We start from the raw sequence: 12,908 nt of genomic DNA, 5'->3' as shown, positions 1-12,908 counted from the left end.
TGCACTCATAGGATACAAACAGGAATTCGTAAAATAAAAGTAATTCATAGTTATATTTTTCATGTTGCAAGGCTTTATGCTACCGGGTTAAACTCAAAACCACATTTTGTAGCTAAAAAAACTAATAAATTCGATGTGACCTAGGAAAGCCCAAGGCTCGAGCCTGAGTTTTAAGTCATTGTCGAGCTCGGCTCATTTTATTTGGCTTTGATTTATTGTAGCCTAATCTAACCAGGGTTTGGAGATCTCACTGTACCACAATACACATGTCAGGGTTATGGATACCACATACCTAATAGTAGTTGACTAAATCTCGGCAAGACCCACCACATACCATGTCCTATATGGAAACTACCTGTGGATATAGGAAAAGTTCCGGATAAGGAAAGACAACCAGAGTTCTACATGAAAACGATAAGGACTACTCGGATTGTATCTATATTGGTTCTCTAGTTCTACTTGGACAAGGGGACACCTATGGGTATAAATACAAGTCCCCCTAGGAGGAGAGGGACAGAATCCACACACCCAACACAATGGACATGGAAGCCACAACATAGAAGCCTACATACGCCAAGACACGCCGTCGGATATCGACTTCAGGGATAAGCACGGCTAGTACCCTACGGTGTCTCCGGATACTGTCAGGAGAGACGAAAGCGCTATCTCTAATCTCACCCGGCACGTATTCGAGGAGGAAGGCTACCCTGTTATCGACGTGTTGACGGAAAACACGTGGCCTGGGAGATCTGCTTAACTCCAGTGCAGGTCCAAAGCTCGCCTTCAGATGTGTTAGCGTGCCAGTTGATTTAATCCTGTAATCAACAAGAAATAGAAGCAAAGAAACCGTGGTTAAACCTATAAATGATAGCCGATCGGCTAGATGCCGATAACATATCATTTACCTTTAAACTGATGTCATCTGTGCATCGATCGACAGTCATGAATAAGTAAAGAAGGACTAAATCTACTCGATCGGCTGTAGATATTAACGATATATACTCCTTATATCGATGTATACTTAAATCAAGTGATTGTGATAGATCGGTCATCATGCCGAGACAGTATAAATCACTTAGATCGAAATATATATCAATAACAGGACTATATATGTTTATAGCATAGCCGATCAGATAAATCTAGCATGTATCGGCTAATACTCCGATACTACTCTATACCAGGATATTAAAGCAAGAATAATGTATCAAACAAAGGCCTAACATATTTAGATACAACAATATCTTGATGTAAAGGGCAGATTTAACATATCAATTAGGCATATATAATAAATATAGTTAAATCAGATACGATCGGCTGAAACTCCGATGCTATTCTAATCGGCAACTAGAAGGCAGGCTAGAGATCGATATTCTAAGCACGACTTAATAGATCAAACTCAACTGATGCAGCATTAAGTATGAAAAGAAGAACGATATCTAGACAATCAAGCCGCTAGAAGTTTCATAGAATGTTAGATATCTCATATAATCTAGATCAACATCAATATTTAACCTAATCGGCTACCCTCTATTAACAGATGTTAACCGATGGCAAGGTAGATGATGATATTGCTAGAGATTATGTAAGACATATGATAACTCGACGAATTACATAAACGGGATTAGAATATCATAAAGATGGAAGCACTAATCCTAAGAACGCAATCCGTCATAACGAATTTTACCTCTTATTGAAGATCGAAATCGATGTAGCTCAACCCGAAAGCAAGAACTCGTCGAAACAAAACTAAAGCAAAAAGGGTGGCGATGAGCCGAGATTGTATTGAACGTGTGTTGTTAAAAATTACATAGGGCTCGGGGTCTATTTATACCCGAGAATTACAAGATATGCCCATACCGGACACGACTATTTTCTCTAACAAACTCTAAGATACCATAAGTCTTTGTGGCAGACTTTTGCCCATATTTATCTATAAGTAATTTACATAAGATATCCTAATTAATAGATACAATTGCCTTCCCAGGACTATATCCGTGCGTGGCAATCATCTTGAAGCACATTAACTTGAACCCGATGTCGTGTACAAGTCGTATTGTCGGAATCGGCTGTATCGGCTTACTTAGCCCGACTCAGACCCAGCCGATCCTAACCGTAGCTGATCTGAACTCCGGCCGATTCCTGCTCTGTTTCCGAACTTGATCTCCGCTTCCGACTTCGCTTTGATCCAATCCTCTTTCCTGACACAGATGTTACCAAATTTGGTTGTTAACACAACTACGAGTCAGATCGTCAGACCGCCATGTCGACAACAGTTAGATAGGCTACCCCAAATATTGTACTGGTGTGATTATCATGAATAAGAGCAATACCGGCTTCGGCCAACAGGATGTAGGTTTATTACCTGACAAATCAGGGGCCCGAACCTGTATAAAAATCCTCGTCTCCATCTCTTTTACCTCGGTCTCGCGTATACCCTAGTACCAACGATCCCCATGCCATGCAAATACCGTAATCGAGACATCAAACGTCGACAACACATGTTCCATAAGATAAGCGGCTTCATCTTTTCGCTTATACTTATGCTTATCAGCCAAAATTTGAATTTTTCAACCTTATTTTTGAGCTAATTTTGGGTTTTCTCATTGAAGTTTACTTTTCAGCCATTGTTTTTAAATCGCTAAAAATACGTATATAAAAATTTTATTCAAAAATTACTTTTCGTTTGCAAATACATTATTTGGCTTATTTCATGAATAAGTGAAACAATAGGGCCGGAAATCTTCCAAATTGACATATCCTTGTTTACACAGCGGGATAGTCATTGTCTCAGTGAGCAATGAGCATATGATGCCTATTATTAGCATCCTCTTTAGCGACACCAGTGATTGCGTCAAGTTTACCGTGACTTCACTTATAAAGGTTAAAATCATGATGCTCATAATTAAATAATCATGTCCATCTATAATTTGTGCATAACCTAAAAGTTATTTCCACTGTATAACAATTGTGCTTCAGTGCACCTGGTAGTCGACCACAACATCACACTCGTTCCCTTAGGCGTGGCCTGTCGTTTTGATCAAGCAGTACTAAACCTAATTTTATTCAAGGTTGAGATATATTTAAGCACGTGGTCTTCCGCAGGCATTACCGTTTTTGGGAATTTGCTGGAACCTAATTTTATTCAAGGTTAGGATATATTCAAGCATGTGGTCTTCCACAGGCATTGCCGCTTTTGGGGTTTGCTGGGAGCGTAGTGTAGTTCCGCCTCGGCGCCTCCTCCCTCTCGTTGTTTGGAGTAACCATTTTTTTGCAATAGTTTTCCCTTCTTTTACTTTTTGGTTTTTTTTCTTTCTTCCCCCTGGTATAGGCTTGTCTGGCATATTATGTTGTGTAAAAAAACTCTTTTACTTCTAATATATTGACGTGCAATCTTTTTGCGCGTTCGAAAAAATATATATTCAAGCCTACATGTAAAACAAAATGGTTCATTAGCACATTATTAATTGAGAATTAGCTATAAAAACTTTAAAATGTGTTGATATAAATTTATAAAGCAACTTTTCTATAGAATTATTTTTTTAAAAAAATTATCGTTCAGTAGTTTAGAAAGTGTGTCCTTAAAAAACAAGTGTGTAGAAGTTGAAAAATGGTAGTGTTGAACACAACTTTAATCATCCGTCTAGCCCATTATAATTTACTACAACATATAGACACATGCTACTTTTTTTTAGAATATTTTTTTCAAGAATTATAGACATGCTACTTAGTATATATTCGTGCTCGGACACAACTTGGCAATGGTAATTGCCGCACAGCCTCATATTTTTTGTTTATGCCTAATTGTATATACTTATTAGCTAAAATTAAAATTTTCAACCTTAAATTTAGAGTTGATTTTAGGATTTTGTTTTTCAACGTAGTTTATTTTTTAGCCTTTATTTTTATATCATTTAAAAACATATATATATATATAAGCTTTATTTATAAATTATTTTTTATATACTGTTTCGCTTTTTTTTTTCTTCAATATGACAAACGAAAAGGATGCTAGACTCGTGGAGGTGGGTTGTCCGATCTGGGCTCATGCTCATCCAAGTCAACAAACTCAAATATACAAATATGCGAACGGGCACGTTTAAGATTTGCCTTGTCCCCAGGATCTCACTGGAAACCATTTACACTGGTGTACCTCTGCTCCTCCTCTCCCATAATAAGGCCATACCCATAATCAATACTACCAGTACGGCAGCACTACTCCACCACTACCGCACCACCATTACACCGAAGAAATTAATCCCACAACTCAAGGCCGGATTTAGTTATCAATTTTTTCTTCAAACTTTCAATTTTTCCATCACATCAAAACTTTCTTACACATAAACTTTCAACTTTTCTGCCGTATCGTTCTAATTTTAATCAAATTTTTAATTTTAACGTGAAGTAAACACACTTCGAGTGGACAAAACTCTAAGCACGTCACCACTACTACTACTCCTCAGCGCACCGTGTCGCAGCCGCGCGCGCATGTGCTCCCCCCTGCAACCGCACGTCTGCGCCGCGCCGCACGCCGCGCGTCCGTCCACCGCGTCCGTCCGCGCGGCGCGGCCTCCGTCCTCCTCCGTCCAGGCTTCCAAACCGATGCAAACAAGGAGTGGCCTGCTGCTGCACCGACGCACGACATGCGGCCACCGCCCGGGAGCTACCTACCGCTAGGAGCATGTGTAGGCAGAACCTACTCCGCTCCAAAAGTAAATCAATCTCCTACGCGATCTAGATGTAACACATACGAATACTATAAATCTGAGAATACGTATGTTCATATTCATAGTACTGAAATGTGTTATATCTCGTAGTAGATTAATTTATTTTGAGACGAAGGGAGTGGCTTCATCTCTTTTAAAGCTAGAACTCAACCAAACAATATTAGCTTCACCTTAAAAAAAGAAAGCTAAAACTCAACCAAATAATTTTAGCTTCACCTAAGAAAATAGAATAGCGTAAATGCTATCAAAAATAAACTAACGAGGTAGAGTTGAGTTTATACTATTTTATAATTTCATTGCAGACCTAGTTTTTAAGTTAAATTTAGGAATTGAAACACTGTTAAACGGGCTAGCTCTAGTACTAGCAAATCCTCGTAGCAGTATGTAACACATGCGCTGTGGCAGTGTGACACTGACACGATCACACGGCAAGGGCCAATTTTTTTCTCTCTAGGATGTGTTTAATAGAACGATGTGACGGAAAAGTTAAAAGTTCAAAGAAAAAAAAGTTAGAATCTAAACATAACCCTTGCGATTGGTTAGTTGGGGAATTGGAGATCTCTCCGGTCAGGGGTGATGACAGAGCTCCGATCCGGACTCGGTGTTGCCGGCACATGCGCCATGGCCCATGGGGCCTCTTGCCTGATCACCCTCTCCCCACAGCTGAAGGACTACGAGGACACATTCTCACTGACCGGCAAGATTCAAAACTTCAGAGAGTTGTTGTATTATTCAGATGGTCTGAACTCTGAAGAAAAACGTGGTTCACGATGGTTGGGCACCGCCGCTAATGATGTGTCTCTGTCTGATTTTTCCCCTGCTGCTACGACAAACTCTCCTCTGATCATGCTCTGGTCCCTAGCAAACCTTGTTAGGTTGGGATTGGTGGCCCCTTGGATCTCAAAGTAATCCCAAAATCTGAAGATAAGGGATCTTTTCAATGGAAGGATTTTCTTGGGAATTTTAGAGAATTTAAATCCTATAAGAAAAAAAAATTCCTATAAATACCTTTGAAACAAGAAATGAGAGTCTCATCGGTTCCCATATTCCCTAATAAGCCAAAATGGCTTATCAGAGAATAAAATTTAATTTATAGTTAAAACTTATATATATTTGTTTGCATCGACTTAAAAGCCAACGCTAAGATATCTTAAATTCAACTTCAAAATTAAAATCAAACATTTAAATTTTGACTTTTGCTTTAGTTTATTAGGCCAATCGATAGGCTCTGAGATGCGTAAATTCCTATGGATTGGCCTCCTACTACCTCCTAATGTCCTATACCGTCAGGAAAATAAATATAAGCTCTAACATCATGTTTTTATTCTCCTTCGAGAAGTCCAATGCATTCTTTCTCCATCTCTCTACCACATGTAAATTCATTTTTACTTCCCGTGAACCATCCAAAGACGGTGAAAAATATACTATTTCTGTATTTTAGGATCGTATGTGATTCTATATAATACTTTTTCTCTATTCCTATGTATTTTATAATCATGTTTTTTTAAAAAAAATAAGCCCTAATTCAGTAACTTGTGTAGGACTAGTAATGTACTACCTACTCGGTAGTATTTTGTTCTGCTCCCTATTGTAAAAACAATACTTCACCCCCGGGATCATTATTGTTATTGTCCTGCTACCCGCATCTACAATTAAAGATTGTGTGGTCACTTTATCTGCCCATGAGCACGGATGCTTACTCTTAAAAGTGCCATGATAAATTGCAGCACCAGGAAACCTTGGACAAGAAAACCGGGTAAAATTAAATGCTTACTACGTCAAATCTAAATACTACCTCCGTCCCTAAATAAGTAGCCGTGGATATCCATGTCCAATGCCTGACCGTCTGTCTTATTTGAAAAATTTGTAAAAAATTTGAAGATATCACACATAGAGTACTATTTATGTTTTATCATCTAATAGCAATAAAAAATATTAATCATAAAAATTTTTCAAATAAAATGAACAGTCAAACATTGAATGTGAATAGTGCAAAACTACACTTATTTTGAGACGGAGGGAGTATCAGACAACAACTTACTCCTACCCAACGATCCAAGAGAAATCCTGAGAAACAGGCAACATGCAACATCCTCTCCTTTTGCTGTAACCTGTACTACCGGACTGTTCCTTTTAGATTATTCATTGGTTTATTAAAACAACATACTGTTAGTATTTGCTCCACGCTAAAAAAATATTTTTTTGGGTAAAATACTTCTTATACTATATTATTTTAAACGCTTATTCTAAATATTTTTAAAGCTTATTTCTTAAATATTTAATTTATTCTTATAATAATCAAGCAGATAATTCATGGTAATAATGTTCCCTTGATAATAATTAAACACCTTAGGTGGTATTTGTTTATACTGTAGAAGATAAAGTTAAAGAAAAAAGAAAAGCCACTAGCATATAATTAATTGAGTTTTATTTATTGTAAATTTGATTTAATAGTTTAAAAAAATTGTATATACTCCCTCTCTCTCATAATATAGCAACTTAAAATGGGATGAGACACATTCGAGGCATGTCCAGATTTGTAGTCAACCCATCCTAGGTTGCTACATTATGAGACAGAGGGAGTAGAAAGCTTTTCATATAAAATACACCGTTTAACAGTTTGATAAGCATTCAAACAAAAAAACGAGATAGGATATGTATCTCAACCCAAAAAGAACAGAATAAATCAAACTGGGCATAAGGTTCAGATTTAAGGAAAAAAAAAAGCTTCAGAAATGGGACCTGCCTGAGTATGACACAGTGGCCCTACTGCACAGACACACATACCCTCCCTGACCCTGAGTGTGAGTGACATCATCAACCATCATCAGAGAAGAGAAGAAGAGAGGGCATGGTCAAAGTAAACGAGGCCACCACCGGTGGCAACCTGTCCCCTAACTCCCTTTGCTCATCAAAAGACAGAGCTTGAGCTCTCTCCTCATGGCCACCACCACTAGCACTGTGCCGTGGTAGTGGCAGCAGTAGGAGGTCACTGCACTAGCCCACATGCCGCTGAAGTAGCTAGTCGTCGTAGCAGCAGCAGTATAATACTAGTAGTAGCCTTCTTGGCCTTCTTCTTCTTCTTCTTGCACAGATCTTGGGGGCGCAATCAGCCAGTTGCAGGCTTGCAGCAGACGAACCTCGGAGAGAGAGGCCTGCGTTCTTGCGAAAGAGGAGCTAGAGGTGGGTGCCATTTATTCCCGTCTTCGTTCTTGGCTTTTGTTTTTGGTTGTAAACTGACAATTTGGGGGTTGGGGATTGAGTTGATAATCGGAGATAGTCATATAGATGGTTTCTGAAAAAAAGCTTCTGTGAGTTCATTTGCTTGGCCACTCTGGTTTTTTTGATTGTTTACTTGGGGGAGGTAACAACAAGAAGAATGCAGGGGACTTCTTGTTTATTGGTCATCTTGTTTAGCTAGTTAATTTGGGGGTTTTTTTTTTGGCGCTCTACAGTAAAATTTGGAGGATTCCATGTCTTTGGGGAGATAAAATAAACTGTCCAGTGTTGATACATGATTCATTACACTGTTGTAATAGGCAGTCTGGGATTTTTGGTTTAGGATTTGCATGTTCGATTTTACAGTATGGGAGTCATGTACAGAGTTAATGAGAGCAAATGACCTCTAACTACAAACTACTACCTTCCAGCTTCCATCACCTTGATTCACTTTCCCCCTTTCCCTTTTCACCTTTCTATAAGAGAAAAGTGTAGTGCACTGCTTGTGAGCTATCAGTTCTTTATTCTTGACATGATCCATATGAAATTCGAGCACTGGTGAATCGAGAGAAGAGGCCAGGTAGGTAGCTGGTCAATGCATGGATATTCCGTGGGCAGATAGAGAACCCTCGTAGTAGCTTTCTTTCTTGTAACCACTTGTTCAACTGCTTCTCCTTGACATTCAATTTCTCTGCATTATTTCTTGCAAAAGATAAACCTTGGTATATGATATCCTAATTTTCTATATTTCCCTCTGTAAGAGTAGCTTTCTTGTGATTTGCAGCTTCAGGATAAAGCAGACACCAATTCCTCAAGGAAACAAGTTCTTAAATTGACACCTCCTTCATAAACTATTTTATAAAGATTCAAAGATAATGTAAGCTTTCCTCCCTCCTCAGTCTGACCTGTGGGATAATTTGTTCACTTGAATTTGTTTATCATCTGTTGCTATTTTCTGACCATTTCGGTTTGTCAATTTGCCTTTCTTATGTTGCTCCAGAGAATAGAGAAAATGCATCAAGACAGTTTCAGGTCGGTGGTTTGCAGATCCCTTTCAAAGAGTCTTTCCTCCAAAACCAAAGAGAGCAGCTACCCTGAAATAGCTCAATGTGCTGTCCCTTGTGTTGTCACATTGCAACCTACGGTTTGTCGAGGCTGCCAAGGCCGGGATTGGAGCCCATCACAAAGCAACAGGGAGGATATGTCCATGATGTTGCAGAAAGATTACCTGATGGCATCCTCGCTCTCGAGGCGCTTCGCGGAGGACCTCCTAAGAGGAGCCATGGACCTCCAGGATTCGCTCGCGATGCTCGAGAAGTTCCAAACTGCGTCACGGAGCATGAGAGTGTCAAACAAGAAGAGAAGGCGAGAGGGTTGTGAGAGATCACCGGACACAAGTGGATTCCGTGGAGCCCTGTCGGAAGCGTCAAACGCCAAGAAGATGGTGGGTAGAAGCGCCAGCAGTGGATTGGATGGGGAATTAACGAATTCTACTGATGAGCTGAAAAGAGTGATCAAGGATAGCTTTTACAGGAAGAACATCTTGTCGGTATATCCCAATGATGAACAGGCTTCCATGAGCCAGTCATTACATTACATGCCAAACAAGAATTTGTTATCCAAGCCTAATGAGCAGAAGAAGGCAGCACCAAGATCATTGCCATCTTGTGCACCAGGGCAGTCTGAGAAGTCCAAATCCCCAAGCTTGGTAGCAAAGCTCATGGGCCTTGATGGATTGCCTACACACAATAGCAATACCTTCAAAAAAGACGAGTCAATGAAGACAGTAAGTTCACCAAGGGCACTTTTTGATATTGAGATGCCTAAGGTCCAGCAAAATGATGCTCATATGAGTTCTCCTTATTCCCGAAAAAGTAATGTTTTTCTGTATGATTCTACTGTGGTTAATGAGATTGGCTCAATGAAAACAATTAGGAGGGAAAAAGGCATAGAGCAACCTCAAACCCGAGCAGCCAAGGATATCAAGGTTGTATCTCACACAAGTCGAAAGCAACAAATAAAAGAGACCACTGAAATGGGCAGGAGAAGTAGTGACAAACAAAGACCTCATTCGACTTATAGGAACAGAGAAGGGAGGAAGGATACCAAGTCTAAAACAGGATCAGCATCTCGTTCTAGTGCTAATACAGTGAAAAGGCCTGATAAGAAATCAATGATTGCATCAAGTAGCAGCTCTTCAACATGTCGCACAAGGAAGCCAGTCGCACGTAAAGCACCTAGTAATTCGAGGGAGAAGGCAGTGTCCAGTAGAAGTCGCAAGAACTCAACTATTGATGACATTGTGGTATGCATCTTCTATTATAGCATAGCCTGGGAATATTTTATTCATCTGAAATATTAAACTATTTTGGAACATTGTACCCTCAGATTTAAAAACAACATTTATCTTATTTTTCCCTTTAGAAGTTTCAGTTAAATCATTCAGACCTTGAATTGGAACAGTTCGTTGAAATAATTTATTTCGCTTAAATCACGGGATCTTTTTTTTGCTCCTAACATAGGCATATGAGCTGCACAGAGAGTTCATACAAGTTGATGGTCCATCCACTGAACATAACGCAACACCTAGTGATGAAAGCTGCCAAAGTGTTGTTGATTGGGACACAGAGCCTAGCATTGATGGTAAGGAACGCTGAATTTCTTTTCATTCTTCTAAACATGTTTTCATTTTTATTTGTCACTAATACAATTTGAAGCCTGTGAAGTAAGAAAATTTCAAATATTGAACTTCAATCGAATGTTGAAATTTGGAATAAACCATTTAGTGAGGAATTTGCTGCTTATTTGCAAGTGGAATGTGACAGTTTTGGAATTCACACGCAACGGGTGTGACAGTTTTGTCCCGCCAAGCCAGCAAGGGTGGCGTGGACAAATAACGCTGCCACGCCAGTCGCCAGCTAGACCAGCGTGACCAAAAAACACTGCCACACCAGCTAGACCGGCGTGACAGTATTGTTTTGCCACGCTAGTTTTGATAGGGTTTATTTTTAAAATTAAAAATTAAAAAAAATCATTCCGCTTTAACTATTGTAGACATTAATTCCACTTCTATTTACAGGTTTGTATCTAATAATAGTCCAAGATGATTAATTTCACCACTTAAAAACCTAAATGTTCTCTCTTGCAATGAAAATAGGTGTTTCCACACTAAACAGAAATCTTTTCATGACAGGCATTCGGGAAGATTTGAGTGAATCCTATGAAGCTTCAGTGACTACCAGCTATGCGGAAAGAACCGATTCAGCTAACGGAGATCCTTTTCACCCATCGACACACTTAGTATCAAAAAATGAAGTTGAAATAAAAGACGAGATGAGTCTGCTTCTCCTAAGTGATCAACCATTCCTTACCCGGGCAGCAGAACTCATTGGCATCGGCGAACCGGGGCATCTGATCAACCGATATAAAGGTATCCACAAGGCCCAGATGGGTAACCATGAGCTTTTCGTGGACACCGCAACAGAGCAGCTGGAGCGGAAGCATCGTCAGCGAAACAGCTTGTGTTACACAGGAATTTGGAGCCAGAAATGCAGAACAGCACCATACTTCTCACTGGAGGCATTGCTGACAGATATTCGCGATGCGACTCGAAAGCTGAGCATCTATACCGAAAACGACGATGGCTGCACTACAAAAGACACACTATACATGAAACTGGAGAAGGATCTGAGATGCACAGATGCGTCGATCAACAGCGTGTGGGATATGGGCTGGGAAGATTGGATTTTCATGGAGGAAACACAATGCTTCATAAGAGATGTTGGGGAGAGCATTTTATCAGGGCTTATCGAAGAAGCTGCTCTGGACATGTGGGTACATTGATCTGGGAAAATGAAGCCTAGGTGGTTCTTGCGTTCTTGGAGAATTTCTAGCTTTGTTCTCCACTTGGCTGGCACTTCTCATGATTTCCAGTTTCCAGTTTGTATCTATCTTGTGTTACATTTCACCTGTGTAAAAAATGTGCAATGATTTAGAGAGTTGCCTAAAAAAGTGATGGAGTTGTCTTCACCAAGAAACAATTGTAATTTGGAATAGACAAAGAGCAATGTTTCGTTTCTCTTTTTCCTTTCGATGAGTGAACAATGCTGAGGAATCGCAAATAGCAATGAGCAAGGACAGTTCTTGTTTTCATTTCTTAAAAAAAAAAAAACTAGTTACATGTCCATACGCTGTAGGATCACATCCATATAATTAGGGACGGATTAGGCGGGTGATTGATGATACAATATTGGATCTGGTGGTTACTTTTTGCGAACGAACACACGTACTTGAGAGGAGGAAATAAAATGAGGACGGCTCCATTTTTAAAGTAGTATTTCATCCGTTTCACAATATAAGTCATTCTATCATTTTCTACATTCATATTGATGTTAGTAAATCTAAATAGACATTAATATGAATGTAGAAAATGCTAGAATGACTTATATTGTAAAATGGAGGAAGTAACTAGCATGAGATTAGTGAAGACATTAATGGTCAGAGGGAAAAAAAAGTTGTTTTTCTTTCTCAACTAGAAATATGCCCATGCATTACAGTTGGCATATACCATCGGAAATAAGCTGGATGTTAATTTGGTCTAAAAGAGCGTCTTTTTTTAACTAATCATTTTTTATCTTGAGAACTTTTTTATACAATGCAGGGGGCGAGGGGAAGATGGACAATAAACAGGAGAGAAACGTAACAATATTATGAAACCTGTGAATCAAAAGAGTAAGCACTTACCGATGGAGATAGCTCCCAGGCAACTCGGGTGGCCTCCTAGGCTCCGTCTCTGCCTTATTCATTGTCAACAACCATCGATACCTATAAAAATAAACCGATCATTCAAAAACGCTATTAGTCGTTCGAGCTCGATGGTGATGCTAGTTCTGCCACTGCAAGCACTTGTTTTTTCATTTCTTAACCAGCACTTGATGGTGTGGTTCGATATTTAAGACCTTTTAA

The 12,908-nt window shown here is 39.4% G+C and overlaps 1 protein-coding gene across 2 annotated transcripts; it reads left to right on the top strand.

The window, feature by feature from the left end:
• Nucleotides 1–7,588: 7,588 nt before the first annotated feature.
• On the top strand, nt 7,589–12,027 carry LOC127759970 (uncharacterized). 2 transcript variants are annotated; one of them, XM_052284180.1, is made up of 5 exons: nt 7,589–7,907; nt 8,728–8,820; nt 8,944–10,248; nt 10,466–10,586; nt 11,137–12,027. In XM_052284180.1, exons 3-5 carry the CDS (start codon nt 8,956–8,958, stop codon nt 11,784–11,786), a joined length of 2,064 nt encoding a protein of 687 aa, XP_052140140.1. In that variant the 5' UTR covers nt 7,589–7,907; nt 8,728–8,820; nt 8,944–8,955; the 3' UTR covers nt 11,787–12,027. The 2 variants fall into 2 exon arrangements, with proteins under 2 accessions (XP_052140140.1, XP_052140139.1); XM_052284179.1 differs by lacking the exons at nt 7,589–7,907; nt 8,728–8,820 and having other exon boundaries at nt 8,932–10,248.
• Nucleotides 12,028–12,908: the final 881 nt, after the last annotated feature.

Source organism: Oryza glaberrima, chromosome 1, assembly GCF_000147395.1.
Source record: "Oryza glaberrima chromosome 1, OglaRS2, whole genome shotgun sequence".
Taxonomy (NCBI): domain Eukaryota; kingdom Viridiplantae; phylum Streptophyta; class Magnoliopsida; order Poales; family Poaceae; genus Oryza; species Oryza glaberrima.
The sequence above is the reverse complement of the archived record's forward strand: the minus strand, read 5'-3'. Positions and strand labels throughout refer to the sequence as shown.